Source organism: Primulina eburnea, chromosome 18 (genome assembly GCF_022965805.1).
Source record: "Primulina eburnea isolate SZY01 chromosome 18, ASM2296580v1, whole genome shotgun sequence".
NCBI lineage: Eukaryota > Viridiplantae > Streptophyta > Magnoliopsida > Lamiales > Gesneriaceae > Primulina > Primulina eburnea.
This window is the reverse complement of record NC_133118.1, coordinates 5,528,943-5,552,857: the sequence shown is the minus strand read 5'-3', so window position 1 is coordinate 5,552,857 and position 23,915 is coordinate 5,528,943. Positions and strand designations below refer to the sequence as shown.

General features: G+C 40.2%; 2 protein-coding genes across 3 annotated transcripts; one reads left to right on the top strand and one right to left on the bottom strand.

Annotated features, from left to right (window-relative positions):
- Window positions 1–22,135, bottom strand: LOC140820305 (uncharacterized). 2 transcript variants are annotated; one of them, XM_073180650.1, is made up of 16 exons: window positions 21,695–22,132; window positions 21,344–21,607; window positions 21,134–21,231; window positions 20,393–20,555; window positions 20,199–20,309; window positions 4,052–5,002; window positions 3,805–3,957; window positions 3,621–3,720; window positions 3,392–3,486; window positions 2,792–2,983; window positions 2,648–2,704; window positions 2,503–2,574; window positions 2,268–2,366; window positions 1,558–1,689; window positions 1,270–1,443; window positions 1–489 (listed from the first exon to the last, which is right to left on the bottom strand). In XM_073180650.1, the coding sequence occupies exons 1-16, from the start codon at window positions 21,800–21,802 to the stop codon at window positions 346–348; spliced, it is 2,913 nt and encodes a 970-aa protein (XP_073036751.1). In that variant the 5' UTR covers window positions 21,803–22,132; the 3' UTR covers window positions 1–345. The 2 variants fall into 2 exon arrangements, with proteins under 2 accessions (XP_073036751.1, XP_073036753.1); XM_073180652.1 differs by lacking the exons at window positions 1–489; window positions 1,270–1,443 and having other exon boundaries at window positions 2,240–2,366; window positions 21,695–22,135.
- Window positions 13,505–16,114, top strand: LOC140820306 (uncharacterized). Its single transcript, XM_073180653.1, has 2 exons — window positions 13,505–15,481; window positions 15,581–16,114. The coding sequence occupies exon 1, from the start codon at window positions 13,580–13,582 to the stop codon at window positions 14,477–14,479; it is 900 nt and encodes a 299-aa protein (XP_073036754.1). The 5' UTR covers window positions 13,505–13,579; the 3' UTR covers window positions 14,480–15,481; window positions 15,581–16,114.
- Window positions 22,136–23,915: the final 1,780 nt, after the last annotated feature.

Sequence of the window (23,915 nt, the reverse complement as noted above, 5' to 3'; positions counted from 1 at the left end):
TAAAAAATAAATGTCTACACTGTGAATATCTAAAATAATAGTATGAACAACATATTCAGATCTATCCTAATCTATAAATCACAAAACTCTGAAAACTATGCAGCACCTCTTAATCTGATCATTTCTCAAATCTACATATCACAAAAAACTTGAAAACCATAGCATCACACCTTAATTTGAGTGTTTCTCAGATAAGATTTTTCACCTCGAGTGCAAGATCAAGACATTGCATGGATGGTGCATCTACAGCAAGTGCAGTTCGTATAAAAACAAGAACTCCATTTCTAATACACAAACACCAGATAGAAGCATCTTGAGAAGGCATTTGGCCGAGCAGAAACCAATTTAACTATGTAGGCGCAGGTTGGCAGAGCCAGGAGCGCTTATCAGGCTTCCCCCATCAGACATATAGAAGCTATTATAGTTGATACGGGTAACTAGAGCTGCCAAATGAGGGAACTGACCAACATTGAGCTTCACAGAGAGAATCTGCAACACCAAATACAGATGTGCAACTTGATAGCCACATATGTTATCGTCTATGCTACTAAAGGAAGCATAATTATTTACTTTGAAGAGTTTTCACGTGCATAAAAAGAAAACAAACTTAGTTACTTACAATTTGCAAAAATAATAGATGTGAAGGACTACTTTTACTTGCTATTAAGCTTAAATCATCTTAAAAATGATGCTAATAAACCAAACCCCCTCCCAATTTGTTAAAAAAATTGAAAAAAAGCAAGTTCTAATAAAATTATATATATCAGAAATGAAGTGATTAGATCACCCACAGTAGATACCAGACCAATCTACAGAACAATTGAAAATTGCTTTCGTCACGTTCTACGAGACTCTACTATCACATATCTTCACAGAAGCTAGCTGCACAACTACATTGCTAAAATATCACAGCAGCCTACAGGGCAAGATCCAATCATGGACTAAACACTGGTAGCAAATTGGAGTTCTGGTGAACCAATTATCTGAGATGATGCATTCATCTTAAATAGATAAGGAGAAAAGAGATGAACAGAATGCAAGGAGTTTCATCGTTGTGGCTTCATCAGTTTATAGGAGAGAACTAGAGAAGCAAGGTACAAAGCAAAATAAAAAAGGAAATGGGGAACAATATTACCGGAATAAATAAAAGATATTTGGGGGTCAAGAAAGATAAAAACGAAAGGGAAAGGAAAGAGAACAATATTGGAAGCTGATGGATGACACATAGAAAATAACTATGGAGAGAATTGTATGTTTACAAAAGAATACCCTGAGGAGAAATGCCATGCATTCATCGAACTGTTTCCCTATTTGCTCAAGTTCCTTTTCACCTCTTGCTCTGACAGCAGAAATTGCCCCACCAGAGGTTAGAGTCTGTTGTATAGAATAGAAGTCAAGAGCTAGCCCGAGTATACTATTTATGCGACTAGCAATCAATCCCCCCTGCAAGCAAAAAGGACTTCTTTTAGGTAGCCATCATCATCACAAGGTGACAAGCAATAAAATTTTGCATAAAACATATAATTTATTATAAGAATCTAAGTATGTGAAAGAGACCAGCTTGTCTGGAACCACAAAACACTGCCTCTGAATGGACAATAAGTAGGATTCATGCACTTCTATAGCGTCATCCAGAGTTCCAGCTGCCGCCACACCCTCACAGAGTTCTCGCCACGCATTATGATATACCTGTTCATCAAATCCTGGTTATAGACTGCAAGCAATATAAGTATTTACATGGAAATTTTGCTTTTCACCTGCACAATATTTAACTTTATACTTTAAGAAGGGTAATAGATTGATCTGGTGGCATCTTTTATTTTAGGATAGAAGAAGTCTTGATTTGCTAATTTGTTGCTATCTTTTATTATTTGTTGCTGTCTTTACAAGGATTTGGAGGCGCTGAACTCCATATTTAATAGTTGAAATGAATAAAATTCTAAATCTGAAAATCATATTGAACGAGATAGGAGGTCTCTTTATGAAATGTGTAATTCAAAATAGTTCTCATTACACTGACGATATATCCATTTGGATCAAGGAATGTGTTTCAATTCTCACCTTGGAATTTCAAAATGTTGAAACACAATCCAATGAAATCATACAACAAAAAACAATATATCAACTTAGACGCTAGATTGACAATTTACAGATAAAGCTCTTGGAAATAATGCTAAACCAATTCTTGTTCATACTCCACGCATGATAAAGTATGACAAACAACTCACCCTCCAATCACCTGTATTTAAGAGTCAGAAACACATTACCCTGTCCATAACATATTGGTGAAATGCATCCACAAAATGAAGGAGTTTTTGCTCCAGCAACCAGCAGCGCTTTTGCTTAGTCGAGGCAATGCCTCTATCCTAAGAGATATAAAGTGATATACAAAGGATCTAAGCATTTTTGGTTGAATACGAGTAGAAATCAAAGGATCAGTCCGTGTCCTGAAGTCCGCAAGACATTTAAATTAAATACGGTTCTAAAGGAAGACAGAGGTACCTTCCACATCCACCTTCGAGTTTTATCCAGTACATATTTTGCACGTTTAACCTTCAACAAAAAACTCATCACCTGCAGAAATTATACCAGGTATTAAAGAGAAAAACAGCTACTCAAATAATATATATGATGCGCCAAGGTCTACCTGATTATACTTCTTCATGGCTTCCAGGTTGCAAATAAGATCAAGGGGCCAAGAGACCTATCGCATTGCATCACAAATGAAATCCAGTAAACTATATTTTCAAACTAACATAGAAAACAAAGGTAACAAAGTCCTAGCACATGCCTTGTATGTGAATGCAAAAGAGTCCAAGACATCCATTCCCGAGCTATACGCTCTACCTTTACGAGGAGTGGAGACAACAATGGATGGATTACGCTGTTCACCTTCATTCATACCAGGATTTTTGGCTAGTGACACAACCAATGCATCAGGTGTACTTAAAAGCAAATTATCAGCAGAATTCCTTATTGATTCCTGATGAAAAATAAATTCTGAAATTAATGGTGCCAGTCCATAATACAACATCAAATTACACAAAGAAAAAAATCAATGGACAGCATACTATATTTCTCCAACTAGTACCAGACAATTTTTTATGCCCACAGTTCGTGATATTTTGTCCCAACAATCATCAGGACCCCTGATGACTCATGGATTACAAGACAAGTTGGCTGATAGGAATTAAGGGGACTACAGCTTACTTGCAATAATCAGAAGAAGTAACTCAAAACCCTGTAAGTATAAACTGGACATTAATGTCCACTCTAAATCGCTGTTGACGAATAAGCATGATGATCCATGTCACAGTAACAAAATGGAACTAAATGGAAAAAACTTTTGACACTTCAAGACTTGATGAAGCTTTATTAGATGAAACTGTACCTGCAATATCGTGTTCAATTCAAAATCATCGTCTAAGGATTCTCCTTTGTCTAGCTTATTAAAAATGACAGACAGAAAATGCTGTAGCAGATCACCTAGAGTATTTGCAGCCAGTCAGATATATTTTATAAATATAGTTAACATGTGAATTAATGGAATAATCATCTAAGAGGAAACCAGATCCCAATAAATTTATGGCACACAAAGGAACAGTCATCCAGTGGGACACCTGATCCTAATAAATATATGGCACGCAGCACACCCAACTCGTCCAGCAATCTCCAGTCATGCAGTAATTTGGACAACATTTTGCTGCCAATATAATCAGCCTGCATACAAAATTTTTCATGAATTTGTGACAAATCGATTAAAAGATTTATGACAAGTATTGTGAGTCATTGTTCATCCCCAACCTGCTTCTTGATGAAGACAATGAGGCACTCTTGAAGGAAAACAATAGGAAGCGGAGTAGTTTCAGGTTCAACCTTTTGAATCCAGCTAAGGATACTTGATGCCAGAGTACTGTTATTCTGAAAGGGTAAAACCTCAGACACGTGAAGGTCATCCTGCCCAAAGAATGAAAGAAAACCTAAATCCTAGCAAAAACAACATTATATTTCACATCACAAACCATTTAAGATAACTCCGCAAATGGGAAACCTGGAAAGATGGAAGAAGAGTTGGAAATGGAAGCAAAACTTCCAGCATCTTTGTGTCATCCAGGAACCGATGATGATCTAATTCACCAAAGTGAAGACCCGAAGTGTAATCCGTGTTCATGATTGTCAAACCACAACCACAATTATCACCAAATATAGCTTGCCTAAGCACATCATCATTCAGAGCGGGAAGACAAAAGGCTTGAGATATGTTTAATGAGCTCCAAGCATCTCTATTCTCATAAATAATATCACTGCAAACTGTGATAGCTGGATTTTCAGGACAATATCTTCGGGGAAGGTTATCTATTTCATCTGGAACTGCTATCCTCCCCTTTGTCATGTTGTAATTTATTGCACCTTTTTTTGCAGGTATTGAACTAGTATCTCTTTTCTGGTTCAAAATATCTGCCACTAACTTCTGCCAGACATTTTTTGAGTGAGTATTTAATTGAAAGCTCCCATCATTTTCCTCAATCTCCTCTGTTTGCCCGCACAGATGTTTGTCATCTTGCCAAAAATACTCAGCAACATGATCACCATGGCCAATAAGTGCTGTTAATGAGGCACAAAAGACCTCCGACAGGGTTAATCCAGCTATGCTGTTTCCTTTCTCAACATAGTCAGCAGAAATTGCAAAAGGAGATTGCATAGGAGCATGTCGAATCAGCTGCAGTGATTTTCCAGCAGAAATAATTGCCTTCGCCATATCCATGATGAAGAATGGACAAACTTGAAATTCTTTGTTATTTGCTTCTTTTCCCACGGGTACACTAGACAAAGGTACAGATTTTCTAACATTCTTATCTTTATTGTCTTCTGCTGAAGGTAGAAAATCATAAGCAAAATCTTCCGGATGCAATCTCTTGGACATTGCTGGTCTTGGTTGATAGCTTTTCTCCCAAAATTCAGCCTCGTCTATTGTGATTTCTTTGTTAGAAACAAAGAACATCTGCCGAAAGGTAAAATGAACCATACATATGATTGTTGCACCAGAAATATAAAGAAACCAAAAGGAGCCATCAAAAAGTCACCTCTGTCAACAGCACTCATAATTGAAACACAAATCTTACACCCTTAAAATCAAGAAACAGAACAAATGCAATCACTGTAAACAATCAATGAATGTGTGAACAGTGATTCTGATGAACAACCCAAGCATACATTACAGACACAAATTTGAAGAATTTGATAAACTGAATTCTTGAATTTTATTAATGTCAAACAGAGTATAAATACAAGGAGTAGAGATTAGGAAATATCCTCAAACTAGGAAATAAAATAGAATCAAATCCTCAAACTAGGAAACAGAATAAAATCAGAAACAGAATAAAATCAAATCTAGGATCCTAATCTTAATAAGAAAGGAAACTAAATATTACGTATATCTCTCATATCTTTTAATAATTCGACACTCCCCCTCAAGTTGGGACGTAAATGTCATACATTCCCAACTTGTTACATATTTCATCAAAGTTAGGACCAATCAAAGCTTTGGTCAAGATATCCGCAAGTTGTTCACGAGTTGGAGTATACTGCAGTAATACTTCGGTACTCTTAATCTTCTCGGCAATAAAGTGACGATCGATTTCGACATGTTTAGTACGGTCATGATGAACAGGGTCTTTAGCAATACTAATCGTAGCTTGATTATCGCACTTGAGGATCACAGACTCGTGGTACGGCATCTTCAATTCAGCCATCATTCTTCTAATCCATATCCCTTCACACGTGGCTAAGGACAACGCCCGGAACTCAGCTTCAGCACTGCTTCTTGACACAACGGGTTGCTTCTTGCTCCTCCATGTCACCAAATTTCCCCATACGAAGGAACAATAACCCGTAGTAGATCTTCGGTCAATACGACTTCCTGCCCAATCAGCATCTGAAAACATAACGATGTCACGATCATCATGTTTCTGAAATAAAATCCCCTTTCCGGGAGACTTCTTCAGATACCAAAGTATGCGGTAGACTGCATCCATGTGGCATTGCTTCGGATTATGCATGAACTGACTTACGTAGCTAACCGCGAAGCCAATGTCCGGTCGTGTGTGCGACAGGTAGATCAATCGTCCCACCAACCGTTGATACCGTTGTTTCTCGACGGGATCTCCTTCAGGTACACCTTCGGCCTCTCGAGTTGATACCATTGGTGTGCTTGCATGTTTACAACCGAGCATCCCAGTATCGTTAAGTAGATCGAGTACATGTTTCCGCTGAGAAATGGATATGCCCTTCTTTGAACGGGTAATTTCCATACCTAGAAAGTAACGGAGAGGTCCCAAATCCTTCACCTCAAACGTTCGAGCCAACGCCTTGATACTACTGATTTCCTCTTCATCATCTCCTGTTAATATAATGTCATCCACATACACAATAAGAATGGCAATTCTATTATCTTGAGAATGTTTAACAAAGAGCGTATGATCTGTTCGGCACTGGACAAACCCCTGGTCTTAAACCACCGTGGAAAACTTTCCAAACCACACTCTCGGCGATTGTTTAAGACCGTAGATGGACTTATGCAGTCTGCACACTTGATTCCCTGGTTCATTCGGAACCACTAAACCGTCAGGAACTTCCATATACACTTATTCCTCTAGGTCCCCATTAAGAAATGCATTCTTAATGTCCAATTGCTGCAATTTCCAGTCGAGATTCGCTGCTAAGGAGAGGAGGATCCGGACAGTATTGAGTTTCGCAACCGGCGCAAATGTCTCTTCATAATCGATCCCATAAGACTGAGTAAACCCACGAGCCACTAATCGAGCTTTCAATCTCTCAACACTCCCATCAGCGTTAAACTTCACCGTAAAAATCCATTTACAACTCACCGCTCTTTTACCCGATGGCAATTCGGTAATCGACCACGTACCATTCTTTTCTAGAGACGTGAGTTCGGATTTCACTGCTTCAGCCCAACCCGGATGCAAAAGTGCTTTCTGTATGGTATTCAGAATGTAGATATTATCCAGCTTCGTGACATATGCTCGGTAGGACTGGGAGAAACGTCTATAGGAGACCCACCTATCAATCGGATGGTTAGTGCATGTACGAGTACCTTTCCGTAGAGCTATAGGCAAGTCTTCCAGATTCTGATTCTGAGGGGCTGGAGTCGTAGTGCTTAGGGTAGTTGTCTCCGGAATTGGGATCGGTGTAGTGGTGTCTTCAGCGGCAAGTGTAGGATGTGCTTGTAATGACCCGAATTCCTATTTTGAATGAAGTATTAATTAAGACATAATTAATGAGTTGTTAATTTAGTATTATTAAGGAATTGATAATTCGGGTTTAAGGTGTTGGTATCCACCGAATTTTAAATGGATAACCCGACCTATTTCGGATTATATTATCTCGAGAAATCCAACTAGACCAATGAGATTCTGACACGTGGCAGATAAGATTGGTTCGGATTTTCTGAAATAGTGCGGATGCAGCCTATAAATGGAAGCCGATTCTTTTGTTTCCTTCACCGCATTCTTCAGAGAGAGTTCTAGTTGTACCTTAGGTTTTCTAGCCAGTTTCTAGGGCACTTTGGTGTCGGGAAGTTTCGGAGCTAGTGTCGACTCGAGGAGGGTCGGTGTACTGAGATCGAGACATCATCTGCGGGCTGACGACGGACGCAGGTATAATCCTAAATCCTTAGATAGTGATTTAAGGATCATTAGGGAGAACTTGTAGCATGTTTGTTCTGGTTTGTTAGTGATTTCTTTATGTTGGTATTGTTTAGGTTCAGAGCTTTCTGTCAGATTGTTTTAGTGAGGTACGTGATGTACTGACTAAGATATCCAAGCGTAGTATACACACTTACATACTGCATATTTATCTGTTGCATGATACATGTTTTACTGCTTTGGCATATTATGCATGACATATAATGTTGAGCCTGATATCTTTTGAGATATACCTCGTTTGTTGGGGCCGCTCAGCCCTATTCTGTATTGTGGACGATGGGGCATCGAGAGCTACAGTGTCCGACGGGACCCGCGGGCTCTGATGACCTGGACATTGCAGGTCCACGTCTTGATGATGAGTGTAGGAGCCAAAACATGCCTAGGGCAGATCAGAGACTACACACTCAGGCGCCTCTAGACTGAGCATGAGATTCTTGACTTGATCCTTGATATCAGAGCATATTGCATTTTGCATGCATCATATCAGTTTGTATACTCGTACATTCTCGTATTGGGCGATTGTCGCTCACGTCCTTGTTTTCATCTTGGGCACCCCATTCCACGGGGCAGGTCTTAGGTTGGACGGTTCGGACGACCAGGGCAGTGGCTAGAGCAGTTGGGTTTTCGGTGGTGATCCAGTGGAGGTTTTCTGTGGTTTATAGTTTTCTCGTTCGGAATCATGTATTTGTTATGGTTGTATTAATGTTTAAGACTGTCGTTATTGTTTTGTTTTCATTTGGGTTGTAAGATGATTAAGTATTTGGTTTCCGCTGTCTAACTGTTGGTATTAAGTTTAATGTTGCATGTTTATTAGTCTGTTTAGTAGTGGCTCGGGTAAGGGCGCTACATTTGGTGGTATCAGAGCATGCAAAGATTTTTGGGACATTAGTAATTTTGTTTTGAGGATTTAGAGGTTGATTTTAGTTTCCTTTCAGATGTCAGGAGATGGAAGCAGTCACGGTAGTGTGGGACATGGCCGTTATGGCGACGATGAGGCTGGCCGAGAACATCGTCGTAGAGATCGTGACGGAAGGCGTCACCGAGATCATGATGAAAGGAAACGTAGGAACCGTGTCAACATTATGGATTTCATGAAGATTGGACCTCCACCGTTGACCGGAGATGAGAATGCTGATGTTGCTGAAGCTTGTGTCGATATCATGGAGCAGTGTTGAGTTGGGCACGACCGGAATCAGCTCAAGAGATAAGAAGTTTTCTAGGTTTGGCAGGATATTACCCGAGATTCATTTCAGGATTTTCTCAGATTGCCAAACCATTGACTCAACTGACCTGTAAGAATGTGCAGCTCGAATGGACTCATGATTGTGAAAATAGTTTCAATGAACTGTGTCAACGTTTGACAGCTGCACCAGTTTTAGCTCTGCCATCTGGATCAGGAGGGTACATTGTGTACACCGATGCATCACTTCAAGGACTTGGGTGCGTTTTAACTCAGAATGGTCATGTGATTGCATATGCATCCAGACAGTTGAAGAAGCATGAAGAGAATTATCCAGTTCATGATCTGGAATTGGCAGCGATTGTGTTTGTTTTGAAGATTTGGCGACATTATCTGTATGGAGATAGATTTGAGATCTTTACAGATCACAAGAGTTTGAAGTATATCTTCACTCAAGCAGAGTTGAATATGCGCCAAAGAAGATGGATGGATTTGTTAAAGGATTATGATTGCGAAATCAAGTATCATCCAGGATCAGCGAATCTTACAGCTGATGCTCTTAGTCGCAAGGTGAGATTATCAGCACTTCAGACAAGTTTTATATCAAGTGTAATCCAAGATTGTTGTTCTATGGGATTTCACTTCCGTCATAAGAAAAGAATGGAACACATTCGAGTAACGAGCATTTTATCTGAACCGTTGTTGTATGCCAAAATCAGAGAAGCTCAGTTTTCTGATCCGAAGGTGAAAAAGTTAGCAAGGTTAGCTAACGGAGACAACACATCTGGCTTTGCGTTCCAAACAGATTGAACCTTGTGGTTGTCAGGAAGAATCGTAGTTCCAGAAGATTCTAAATTGAGAGACGAGATTTTATCTCAAGCTCATAGGAGTAAGTTGAGTATCCACCCAGGAAGCATGAAAATGTATAAGGATTTGAAGACCAAGTTTTGGTGGAAAGGTATGAAGAGAAGTGTTTACCAGTTTGTAGCCAAGTGTTTGGTTTGTCAACAAGTGAAAGCTGAACATCGACGACCAGGAGGATTACTTCAGAATCTTCCTATCCGTGAGTGGAAGTGGGAGCATGTAACGATGGATTTTGTCACCACTTGCCACTGTCTTCTAAGAATTGTGATGCAATTTGGGTTGTTGTGGTCCGACTGACTAAGTCAGCACATTTCATTCCGTATAGTCGGGAATATAGTTTCGATCGCATGGCAAGACTATACATCCAAGAGATTCTTAAATATCATGGTGTGCCAACAAGTATAGTCAGTGATAGAGATCCACGCTTTACCTCAAGGTTCTGGGGAAGTTTTCAAAAAGCGTTGGGAACGACTTTGAGTCTGAGTACTGCCTATCATCCAGAGACCGATGGTCAGTCTGAGAGGACCATTCAGACACTCGAGGACATGTTGCGTGCTTGTGCTTTGGATTTTGGACCAGCATGGCATGATCATCTGCCGCTTGTGGAGTTTGCATATAACAATAGCTACCACAGTAGCATTGGTATGGCTCCGTTCGAAGCATTGTATGGTAGACGTTGTCGTACTCCATTGTTTTGGGACGAAGTAGGAGAACGACAAGTGCAAGGACCTGAATTAGTGCAGCAAACGATTAACGTAGTGGAATTGATCAAGAAGAGGATTAAAACTGCACAAGATCGTCAATCGAGTTATGCGAATACCAAGCGTAGACCTCTACAGTTTCAGTCAGGGGAAAAAGTTTTCCTTAAAGTTTCACCGTTCCGCAGGGTGATGAGATTTGGACTCAAGGGAAAATTAGTCTCAAGATTCATCGGATCTTTTGAGATCTTGGAATGTGTTGGAAATTTGGCGTACCGATTGACTTTACCGCCGTATTTGTCCAGCATTCATAATGTCTTTCATGTATCGTTGCTACGACGGTATGTAGCAGATGAGTCGCACGTTTTTAGTCCGACAGATGTTCAACTAGAAGAAGACTTGACTTATGTCGAGCAGCCGCTTTTAATCCTGGGTAGGAAAGAGAAAAAGATCAGAAACAAGACCATTCTCCTTGTTCTAGTGCAATGGCAACGCCGAGGTACTGCAGAAGCGACTTGGGAGTTAGAGAGTCGTATGCGCTCAGAGTATCCTCATTTGTTTTGAGTTGTATTTTATTCAGTTGTATTGTACTTCAATTTCGATTTCGAGGACGAAATCTTTGTAAGGAGGGGAGAGTGTAATGACCCGAATTCCTATATTGAATGAAGTATTAATTAAGACATAATTAATGAGTTGTTAATTTAGTATTATTAAGGAATTGATAATTCGGGTTTAAGGTGTTGGTATCCACCGAATTTTAAATGGATAACCCGACCTACTTCGGATTACATTATCTCGAGAAATCCAACTAGACCAATGAGATTCTGACACGTGGCAGATAAGATTGGTTCGGATTTTCTGAAATAGTGCGGATGCAGCCTATAAATGGAAGCCGATTCTTTTGTTTCCTTCACCGCATTCTTCAGAGAGAGTTCTAGTTGTACCTTAGGTTTTCTAGCCAGTTTCTAGGGCACTTTGGTGTCGGGAAGTTTCGGAGCTAGTGTCGACTCGAGGAGGGTCGGTGTACTGAGATCGAGACATCATCTGCGGGCTGACGATGGACGCAGGTATAATCCTAAATCCTTAGATAGTGATTTAAGGATCATTAGGGAGAACTTGTACCATGTTTGTTCTGGTTTGTTAGTGATTTCTTTATGTTGGTATTGTTTAGGTTCAGAGCTTTCTGTCAGATTGTTTTAGTGAGGTACGTGATGTACTGACTAAGATATCCAAGCGTAGTATACACACTTACATACTGCATATTTATCTGTTGCATGATACATGTTTTACTGCTTTGGCATATTATGCATGACATATAATGTTGAGCCTGATATCTTTTGAGATATACCTCGTTTGTTGGGGCCGCTCAGCCCTATTCTGTATTGTGGACGATGGGGCATCGAGAGCTACAGTGTCCGACGGGACCCGCGGGCTCTGATGACCTGGACATTGCAGGTCCACGTCTTGATGATGAGTGTGGGAGCCAAAACATGCCTAGGGCAGATCAGAGACTACACACTCAGGGGCCTCTAGACTGAGCATGAGATTCTTGACTTGATCCTTGATCCGAGCATATTGCATTTTGCATGCATCATATCAGTTTGTATACTCGTACATTCTCGTATTGGGCGATTGTCGCTCACGTCCTTGTTTTCATCTTGGGCACCCCATTCCACGGGGCAGGTCTTAGGTTGGACGGTTCGGACGACCAGGGCAGTGGCTAGAGCAGTTGGGTTTTCGGTGGTGATCCAGTGGAGGTTTTCTGTGGTTTATAGTTTTCTCGTTCGGAATCATGTATTTGTTATGGTTGTATTAATGTTTAAGACTGTCGTTATTGTTTTGTTTTCATTTGGGTTGTAAGATGATTAAGTATTTGGTTTCCGCTGTTTAACTGTTGGTATTAAGTTTAATGTTGCATGTTTATTAGTCTGTTTAGTAGTGGCTCGGGTAAGGGCGCTACATGCAGGAGCTTCACACTCCCCCTGACCTCGTCGCCACTGACCTCGCGTATAGACTTGGAGGTTTGGCGAGGTGGGTGGACTAACATGGGTTTCGGTAGCTGGTGGGTTCGGGTTCGGTGGGACAGTAGCAGTGTTCTAAAATTCGGCCTAGGCGCCCGCCTAGGCGCTAGGCGGTGGCCGGCCGCACCGAGAAGGTGCTCGGCGGCAAGCCCGGGCGCTAGGCGGGCCTGGGCGCGCCTGGGCTCCTAGGTGGGCCTGAATTAAAAAAAAAATTGGGCTTCAAAATTGAAAATTCAATGATCGGTTAAAAAGCCCATTTTAAAAAATAAAATTTTGGCCCACTAGGTATGCTGATGTCTTTCTGGGCTGCTGCGTTTCTTTCTTCACGTTATTTTCCAAAAGCGCTTCTCGTTCCAGAAGGCAGAAGCAGTCCTCGTTCCAGAAGTACTCCTCGTTCAAGGTGTTCGTTCCAGATTCCAGAAGCACTCCTCGACGTCCTCGTTCAAGGTATTGGCCGTGCATTTAATTATTTGGAATAAGTATTGCTGTATTGGCCATTCCAGAAGCACTCCTCGTTCTCCCACTAGGCATGCATGCTGTTTGTTTTTTTATTTACTTTAATGGGTGGCCATTGTCAAAGAAACTATTGGTGAGGCTTGATTTTACAGAATGTTCAGAAAGTTGTGCAGTTTGTATTAGTGTTGCTGTTACTTTATTGTTGCTGTAAAAAATTGAGCTTTTACAGAATGTTCAGAAAGTTGTGTGGTTTCTATTAGTGAGGCTTGATTTTCAGTTTGTGTGGTTTCTATTACAGAGGTGTTGACTCGTATTGTGTGGTGGTCTATGGTAGAACTCAGAAGCAGTAGGTTTATAACCTTGAGTGTGGCAATTAGAGTTGGTGTATGTATGCAAATGAAGACAACTCTAACAAACTAATTTTCCAGTGTAATCTTATGATGGCTGTTTCATGTTTGTATCTAAATTCTAAATGTACTTAAAAATCTACTGTGACTATATCATTACTTGCTCAGTGTCATTTTTCTTCATGCTTCAAAATATATGGAGTGACTTTGAGCTTTTTGGTACTATCATTTGTTTGTTGTTATCACATTAAATTTTCAGGTCTATTGTGACTATATCATTACTTGCTCAATGGCAAGCAATCCATCGTCGACTGCATCCATCACTCAGCCTGAATCTGGGATTTTGAAGAGAAAGTCGAATGACATTGGATGGGAGTTTGGTATGTTGATTGATCCTATGAACCTCGACAATGTTAAATGTAAGTTGTGTGGAAAAATTATGTCGGGTGGAGTGTATAGAATCAAGGAGCACATAGGAAATATACCTGGAAATGTATCTGGGTGTCGAATTGCATCTCAAGAAGATCGTAATAAGTGCAAACATGCTATTTTAGAAGGGAAGAACAAAAAGAAAAACAAAATACTAGAAGAAAAAAGTTGTAGAGCGGAGGTGAATATTTCTCAAGAAGAAGAAGAAGATGCTGAAATTGAAGGGATAGATGGAATTAAAAAGCCTCATCTACTTGGTCCCATGGATAGATATGCATCGATGATTGCTCCAGAAAATGTAAGTTCAAGTGGGAGTAAAGTGCTTCGCCAAAAAAATATCAATGAGGCTCTTTTCAAAGAGAGAACTCAACAAGTTCAACAATATGTTGGGAGATGGGCTTATGAAAATGGAATCTCACTCAATGCTCTTGATAATGATAGCTTCAAGCAACTAATTGAGGCAGTGGGTCAATTTGGGCCAGGGTTCAAGCCTCCAACTCAATATCAACTTAGAGAGCCAATTTTGAAATCTGAAGTTGAAAGAACAAAGCAATTGTTGAAGAAGCACGAAGAAGAATGGGCAAAGAATGGGTGCTCGATTATGACAGATGCATGGAGTGATAGAAAAAGAAGAAGCATATTAAATTTGTGTGTTAATTGCAAGGAGGGTACAGTATTTTTAGAGTCTAAGGAGTCTTCAGACGAGGCACATACAGCTGGACTTATTTTGAGTATGTTGACAAGTGTGTTGAACAAGTAGGAGCTCATAATATTGTTCAGATTGTAACAGACAATGCCACCAACAATATGGCTGCGGCTAAATTGATGAAAGAAAAGCGGCCAGGGATATTTTGGAGTTCATGTGCAACTCATACTGTTAATCTCATGCTTGAAAGTATTGGCAAGCTTCCAAGATTTAAAAAGATTATCGACCAAGCCAAGTCTTTTACAATTTTCATTTATGCTCACCATAAGACTGTCATTGATGAGAAGTTTTACAAAGAAAAGAGACATAGTCCGACCAGGAGTTACCAGGTTTGCATCAAACTTCCTCACGTTGCAAAGTTTGATTGAGAAAAAATCTAGTTTAAGGGCCATGTGTACAAGTGATATGTGGGAGAACTGTAAATGGTCAAAGACAAACAAAGGGAAATTGGCTTACTCCACTGTGATGAGCATGAGTTTTTGGAATGGTGTGTCACTTTGTTTGAAAATATTTGCTCATTTGGTGAGAGTTCTGCGATTGGTTGACGGAGATAGAAAGCCATCCATGGGGTTTCTATATGGGGAGCTTCTTCGAGCTAAAGAAGATATCAAGGTGGCCTTGAACAATGTCGAATCAAATTATCAACCTATCATAGTGATTATTGAGTCAAAAATGAAGGATAGACTGGATACATCATTGCATACCACGGCCTTTTTGTTGAATCCCTACTTCTACTACAAAGATAGTTTTATTGCTCTTTATGGAGAGGTCGCGGCAGGGATTTTTGAATGCATGGAAGTTTTGAATGCCGATGAGTTTGAACTGCAAGATACAATTATTAACAATGAATTTGCAAAATATAGAGATAAGACTGGGTTATTTGGGAAAGCATTGGCTGCAAAAGCATGTGAAAAAAATGACGATACATTTGATCCATGTACATGGTGGAGTACCTACGGTGCTCACACACCCAACTTGCTAAGAGTGGCATTGAGGATTCTTTCATTAACTACAAGTTCATCTGGGTGTGAAAGAAATTGGAGTGCATTTGAATGAGTAAGTTTAAACTTTAATTTAAATAAATTATGAATAATTTTTAAAATGTATGTTCATATTCCTAACTATACTAATTACTTTCTCTGTTTTTTTTTTCAGATTCATACAAAGAAAAGAAATAGGTTGGATGTCAATAGGTTGAACAATCTAGTATTTGTCCAATTTAATGCTAGATTGTTTAACAAGCAAAAAAGAGAGAAAGAAAGGAACGTCGACGTCCTTCTTGAAAAAGATGCTTCAAATGCACAAGGTTGGATTGTGGATGGTGGGGAAGAAAATGAAGTTGAACCAGGTTCGGGGCTCACTTGGCAATTAGTTGATGAAGCAACTGGGGCAAATGAAAATCTACAACCCCGAAGAAGCTCTAGAGTTAGAGAACTTCATGAGGATGATTTTGAATCTGAAGAAGAAGATGATGATCACAATGATGATATTGATTTTGTGTCCGATGATGAACAAGTTGTTGAAAATTTCGGAGAAGAAGAAGTGGAGTAAATTTGTGATGACACATTAGACTATTTTATTGTGAATTTTGGAAGAAATCTGAATTATTTCTTATTTTATTGATATGACACATTAGACTATGTTGGGAATATTTTGAACGTATTTTAAATTTGATGTTATTGTATTGAAGTTCTAGTATGTGATTTATTATATTTTAATATCGTAGAATCCGATTAGCGGCGCCTAGGCCCGCCTAGGCGGCCTAGGCGCTAGGCGCTGGACTGGCGCCCGACTAACGCCTAGCGAATTTTATAACCTTGGACAGTAGGTGTAGTTGACTCGGGTGGTTCGGGATCAAGAAGGATTTTACAAAACGGGACTTCGATTGTAGGTTGTTTCTCCCCCTGAAGGACGGTTTTGGTAGAATAAGGAGTATCCTCAAAAAAGTTAACATCCATAGTTGTGAATGTTTTCCGAGAGACGGGACAGTAACATTTGTATCCCTTTTTGTTAGAGGAGTACCCGATGAATACACACTTGGTAGCCCGAGGATCAAGCTTACTACGGGAATGAGGGTAGATGTGAACGAAAGCTGTGCAACCAAATATTTTTGGTGGGAGATGAGATGATAATGTATTAATATGTGGGAAATTGGACGATAGGGTTTGAAAAGGGGTGACATACCGCAAGACCCGGGACGGGAGCCGATTGATAAGATAGGCAGCGGTCAAAACAGCCTCTCCCCACAGGTATTTTGGCACATTCATGGAGAATAGGAGGGAACGTGCGACCTCTTAAAGGTGACGGTTTTTTCTTTCGGCAATCCCGTTTTGTTGTGGTGTGTCAACGCAAGAGCTGATTTGGACAATGCCCTGCTTGGTGAAATAGGATCCTAAGGTGGTGTTGAAGTACTCACGGGCATTATCAGACTTGAGAACCCGAATACGAGTATTGAATTGTGTTTGGATCATGGTGTTGAAGGCTGGAAATATATGGGCGAGATCAGATTTGTCCTTCATAAGAAAGACCCATGTAAGGCGGGTATGATCGTCGATGAAGGTGACGAACCACCGGGCTCCATTTATATTGGGTATCCGAGATGCGCCCCAAATGTCACTGTGGATGAGTGAAAATGGTTGAGAAGGTTTGTATGGGATAGGATTATATGAGACCCGAGTGTGTTTTGCAAGTTGTCAGATATCACAATGAAAAAACCTCGACTTTTTATTAACGAATAAATTCGGATACAATTTTTCAAGATAAAAGAAACTTGGATGACCTAACTCAAAGTGTAAGCGCATATCATCACTTCCAGACTCTATATGAAAACCAAAACTAGAATTTGAACAGGAATGAGAGTGAGACTCGAGGCTGGATAGACTTGTATTGAGGAGATAGAGGCCTGAACACATCCTAGCACTGCCAATCGTCTTCATCGATCCCAACTCCTGGAAAAAACACACATTATTGGAAAAATTAGCCGAGCACTGTTCATCGGTTGTCAATTTACTAATGGACAATAAATTGCAATCCAAAGAAGGAACATGCAGCACAAATTTAAGAGTAAGGTCGGAGGAAATCTGTACAGATCCGAAACCAGCAATCCGGGTCTTCGTGCCATCCGCAATCCGAACATGGAGAGAGTCGGTATTGGGTTGGTATGTTGTAAAGAGATTTCGGTTGTCAGTCATATGGTCGGAGGCACCCGAGTCGACAATCCAAGAGCACGAGAACTGCTGAGCGGAAATTAGAGCAAGAAATTCTGTACCTTTGGTAACGTGAAGGCTGGTGGATTTAGATCCAGTAGCATGTTGCGCTAAGGTTGCAGACATGATTTGTTGCAGTGCTTCAATCTGCTGCGGAGAGAACGGACTGTCGTTGGCCTGGTCGCCTGAGGGCTGAACTGAGAGGCCGCGGTTGGGCTTGGCAGTCGGAGGACGGGAGGATTTCCAATCAGAAGGTTTGCCATGGAGAAACCAGCAAGTGTTCTTCGTGTGCCCTGGTTTGGAACAATGCTCACATGTTGGCCGTGACTTACGCCTCTCTTGTTGAGTTGCTCCAGTAGCACCGAGTGAAGACCCGAGGAGGGCAGAACCATCAACCGAGGTAGGAGGTGGGGCCATCATGACCTTCTTACGGCTTTCTTCTCGGCGAATCTCAGCAAAAGCTTCTCGAAGACCCAAGAATGGCTTGGCACTCATTACTCTGCCTCGAACATCATCTAGTTCTTTGTTGAGACCGAGTAGAAACTTGAAGGTGCGCTTCTGCTCCACAATCTTGCGATAGCGCTGACCATCTTCCAGACACTTCCAAGCGTGGATTTCAAAAACATCAAGTTGCTGCCATTGTTTGGTGAGGGCATTATAGTACTGGGTGACACCGAGTTCTCCCTGCCGGAGGTCGTGGAGGGCTGATTCAATAGCCGAGAGTTCCGAGGTGTTATCGGAACTTGAATACGTCTCACGGACTGCCTCCCAAACATCTTTAGCAGTCTCGTAGAGAAGGAAATTCTCACCTACTTCCAAACTCATGGAATTGATGAGCCATGACATGATTAAGTGATTCTCCGTCTTCCACTTCTTATAGCCGACATCAGTCTTTGCTGGGGCTTCAATTTCTCCGGCGAGGCACTCTTCTTTGCCGCACCCACAGATGAACATTCTTACGGATTGGGACCATTGCAAGTAGTTCGGACCTGTAAGGCGGTGAGGAGTGATAAGGAGAGAGTTATTGGACGGGTTGGGATTCGATTCAAGGATATCGAATTTTTCCTCCGAAGAGGTTCCTGTGGCGAGACCGTGTTTTACCATGGTCGCTCTGATACCATGAAGAATTTGATAAACTGAATTCTTGAATTTTATTAATGTCAAACAGAGTATAAATACAAGGAGTAGAGATTAGGAAATATCCTCAAACTAGGAAATAAAATAGAATCAAATCCTCAAACTAGGAAACAGAATAAAATCGGAAACAGAATAAAATCAAATCTAGGATCCTAATCTTAATAAGAAAGGAAACTAAATATTACGTATATCTCTCATATATTTTAATAGTTCGACAAAATTTGTCGTCACGAACCCATCAAATATAAATCAGATGAGACAGCAAGCGTGCACAACCTGTTATGTAGGTGCCTAAAATTAAATAGAGCATCAGAAATAACTTAAGAACATGCGTAGAAAATTTTAGGATCTTTCAACTTTATTCCTCTAAGTGGAGAGAGAGTTTTATCAGAGGAGACTTGTTCATCGGGAACAAGGGGAAATTCCTTTATATCATTTGGCTAGACAGAAAGGGGAAGATGGAGGGAACATATGATAGTTGGGGCAATCCTTCCTCCTTCACAAAGTAAAAAATTATGAAGTTTAATTACATCTATATATACGTGTGCACACCCATTTTATGTTTTCCCAAATTACATGATCCAATAATATTTGAATTTTACTATGTTCGGCAAAAAGCAGATGATATTACTACTAAATGTTTAATATATTCTTTAAGCGAAATACATTTCAAAACACGTTACTTTTTTATGATTTCAGTTGTTACATAATGAAACAGTTCCATGGACTATACAAAAGTATTTTACAATAATACGACAACAATGAGAACATTATTTTACACATATGAAAGTCTGTAAACAAACCGTGTTTTGAGATGCAAACAGTTCATTTAAATCTTATTAAACCGTGAGTGTACACATAACAGAACTTAACATTATTTTTTATTAACATATTTTGTTTCAAAGTTTCTATCGTAAATCTAAAAAATATTGATAGAATTTAATGGAGCATACGAATATGCTTTCTATCATGTGACTAATGTCCATCGCTAATGATTACTAAATAATAAATTAATCGTCTTCCAGCTCCTATTAATGGATGATTTTTTTTAAAATTTTGTTACTGTAATCTATTGTTGCAATTAAATTTCATATAAAAAAATAATGGTACTACTCATCTAGGGCTTCCCGATCTTGACAAAATGTGTTTTAACTTTCTTAATCGATAGTGTAAATAATAAAATGAGTAAATTAAGCAAAATTACGTTCAACCATCCTCCTTTTGTTATACCAAAAGGTGAAAGCAAATTTTTTCCTCCGTGATATCAGATAACAGGTAGGCGTTTGTTGAAGGTATTCCTTGGTAAAGGATTTGATTAGTTCCAGTTCTCTGGCCTCCCACTTGCAGTACCAAATGTAGCCTCATATAGAATTTCATAAAAGGTTTCAAATCACTCCAGGAAAGAAGTAAAGTAAGAAAACAAGAAATACCTCCTCAAAAGGATCGTCGAGAGTTCCTTGAAAGAGCCAAGAATCAAGACTCTCGATATACGGCAACAAACTACCGACAAGTATATAAAGTAACATCATATATGCATCCTCCTAAAAAGAAGCATATTTGATTAAAACCAATCGTAAAAAATGCATGAAACGAGTATAATAAAACTTGAACATGTTTGAATGACCTCTCCTCCTTGAACAAGACAAACTTCATTGAGTTTTAGATACAGATGGTTCAAAATGTGAACAGCAATATCCGCAGCAGGGACATAGTCATCAACTTCGGAAAAAAATTGTGGAATAGCTCCAAACACTATTTGCAACAAGTGCTCGGCTCCTGAGCATAGACTATATGAAATAAAACCAAGAGGAACTAAGATAAGAAGCTCAGAAACAGAAATTAGCTCCAACATGAACTTTGTGGGAAAAATTAATCTGAAAGAAAGTTGATACAAAATTCAGGGTATGTTCATGCGGAGCAAGACAAGGATAAATGTCATGGGCAAGCATCCTTATATGACCAAATAGCACTGAGTGAAACAAAGAGCCAGATTTTATTATACAGATATAAGAAGCACATTATAATGTAAGAAAACACCGAGCAAAAGCACATAAATGTGTCGCTAGATTTTGAGATATAGGTATATAGAAGTCCAGATTTGACACGTTCAAGTGAATAGAGAGAGAGGAGGGAGCAACGGAGATTGGCAATTGAATCGTAACGCATATGATCCCAAGTTAACAAAATGAGAAATCCAAGATGGTTCATTTAATAGTCGATCCCAAAATCAAAATAAAATTAGATTAGGTAGAAGTACATGATCATTACGATTTCGATTTCTAAATTCTAAATTATCTCTTTCAACAAATCCAATGAATGCACACATAATTATTCAATCTCCAAATCCAAGATAATGTTGACCAACCTTGATAATGAACTTGACAACCCCAAAAGAGTGGGGGTAGTGCTACCATCTGAGCTATTTACCTTCACCTCTTCTTCCAGAGCAACATCTTGTATCCTCTGTTCCAAAGAAAGATATTTGAATAACATGACAGAATAAGCAAAATGATTCAAAACTGGAACGCAGAAGACAGACCCAGAAATGTTGGTAATTTATATCAATCTCACTCACTCTTAGCCATGCACTAACAGAAGAGGCAAATGCTCGCAGCGTAGGTGGAGGCAAGCTTTTCGATTTCTGGATTTTGTTAACAACGATATCTACCACTTTTAAACAATTTGCAGCAAACATGAACTGGTTAAGAACACGATGCAAACTCATTTGCGAGAGATGAGCGACGTATATTCCACTTTGCACGCAAAAACAATGTTTCTTGTCGTCCCAATAAAATATGGAACCCGACAAACCTTGTACCATTTGCAACAAACCTCGTACCTGGAAAACAAACAAAATGCACCGGCATAAATAAAGAAGGATGAAAATTCATAAGCAAAATGCATGTAAGGAACAAAATTTGTGTACCAGATCAAGTTCAGTTGTCCTGAAAGATGAAACTGGAGTTGCGAAATGTATACCTCCAGCAGAAAATGAACTATGGATTCTGTCGATCAGATTTTGCGAAAATTCCATCTTTTCAACACTCCACAACTCAACACTAATGAATGCTAATTCAAGCAAACTAAACTAAAAAGCTGGTTCAGGCACCTTAACAAACACTTCGACTGCATCTGCGTCAGTCAGTCGATGTAGCCACACCCTGATGGGTTATTAGAGATAGCACGCGTATGAAAAATTACAGCGCCATCGCCAGATTCTGAGAAATTGGGCTGGTAGTAGCATCAAAAGGGAACGGAACTTGGTTCTTCGTTTGCAAAAGCGATCAAATGACGAATTAGGGCTTTGAGGAGGGGAATTTTATATTCGCAAATTTGAAATAGGGTTAGAGCAATATACTTAGACCAACACCAATTCTAAGACTACGACAGTGTCAATCTATTGTAACGTGATACCTGAGGATGAACCATCAAGATGCAGCTCAAACTCTCGGTCCAAATTCTCGGCCCATTTCTAAGAACCACAAGTGAATAGTCTACGACAAGTCTATGTATTCTCCTATAAATATCAAGTTTGAGCGTATGATTATGAATTCATTATATTGTTTTCAGCAACACCTTTAGCTGCTTCCATCTATATATTCAGTATCTGACTTGAGCGTCGAAGGGGCTACGCCAGGACACCTTTCTGGCCCCCTCCTAACGATCTTATCTGTGATTTCAGGCTCAGGGTAACTTCAAAACTTGCGTCTATACTAGTGACACTTGCTGAGAGCGGACCCTAAATTTTCCGTGAGTATCACTTGGCGCCGTCTGTGGGAACTTTGAGTTGAGACGTAGAGATGGTAAGCAAGAGAGGGAGTAGAAGAGCTACCTCAGCATCATCGCGTCCTCAGAGAGGACCCGAACAATCTCATGTTGAGACAAGACAGGAACAACCGCATCTGGAGACGAGACAAGAACAACCTCGTCAAGAGACAAGAGCCGAGCAGCCCCTTCACGAGACAAGGGTCGAACAACCCCGTCCCAATGAGAATGTGGGGAACTTGACCCTGGAGCAGTTGGACCAATTTATAACTCGGACAGTGGATGAGGCTATGAAGAGGAACCAAGAATCTATGTTTCCTGAAGAGCAGGCCACTCGCCAGTAGCGAGAGAAAAATGCTGAGGGCCACCAAAGCAGGGTTGAAGAGGCACAGCCCCACCAAAGTGGGGAGATTAGTGAGATGGGAGAAATGTGGAAGGAAATATAGATGTTGAGGCAGCAGTTAAGAAGCAGAGCACCGGCACCTAAGAGAGGAAGTCCATTTTCACTAGCCATTTTAGAAGAAAGACTTCCTCCAAATTTTCGACATTCGAAAGTGGGAGAGTACGATGGACATACTGACCCCGAAGAATACTTGGAGAGATTTGAGAATGCGGCTTTGTTACATCAATATTCGGATGGAGTCAGGTGCAGGGTAATTTTGGGCACGTTGGTGAGGTCAGCCCAGCAATGGTTTAATGACCTGCATCCCAACTCCATATAGTCTTTCAAAGATTTTTATACGGCTTTTTTGCACCGATTGCTAGCAGCATGAGGCATCAGAAAAATTATTTGAGTCTGTTTGTGATGAGACAACAAGAGGCTAAAACTTTGCGGGAGTTTGTCCAGCGCTTCAATAGTGCAGTGCTGGAAATACCAGCGGCTACCCCTGACATCATGATAAGTGCCTTTACCGAAGGACTAAGAGGAGAAGAATTTTATTTACCTACCTAGGCTGCGCCTAGTAGAGGAGAAGAGTGGGGGGAGGAGAAAAGTTAAATTTTTCCTGCTAAGACATCGCCTAGCAGAGGAACAGAGTGAAGGGGAAAGATTTTATTTTCCTGCTAAGGCATCGCCTAGTAGAAGAGCAGAGTGAAAGTGTTGAATTTTATTTTTCTGCTAAGGTATCACCTAACAGAAGAGTTAGAGGGTGGAGGTGTTGAATTTTTATTTTCCTGTTAAGGTATCACCTAACAGAGGAGTTAGAGGGCGGGGGTGTTGAATTTTTATTTTCCTGCTAAGCTATCACCTAGCAGAGGAGTTAGGGGGCGGAGGTGTTGAATTTTATTTTCCTGCTAAGGTATCACCTAGCAGAGGAGTTAGATGATGGAGGTGTTGAATTTTATTTTTGTGGGGCCCTTTAACTCCTAATCATTATTACAAT

What these genes read in the sequence shown, in the direction of transcription:
- LOC140820306 (XM_073180653.1), top strand. Translation starts at nt 13,580, where the DNA reads ATGGCAAGCAATCCATCGTCGACTGCATCCATCACTCAGCCTGAATCT.
- LOC140820305 (XM_073180650.1), bottom strand. Translation starts at nt 21,802, where the DNA reads ATGGAATTTTCGCAAAATCTGATCGACAGAATCCATAGTTCATTTTCT. An exon ending in TTGTCTTCATCAAGAAGCAG is followed by an intron (nt 3,721 to 3,804) that starts GTTGGGGATGAA and finishes TTTTGTATGCAG; the next exon opens with GCTGATTATATTGGCAGCAA. An exon ending in TTGTGGTTCCAGACAAGCTG is followed by an intron (nt 1,444 to 1,557) that starts GTCTCTTTCACA and finishes TTTTGCTTGCAG; the next exon opens with GGGGGATTGATTGCTAGTCG.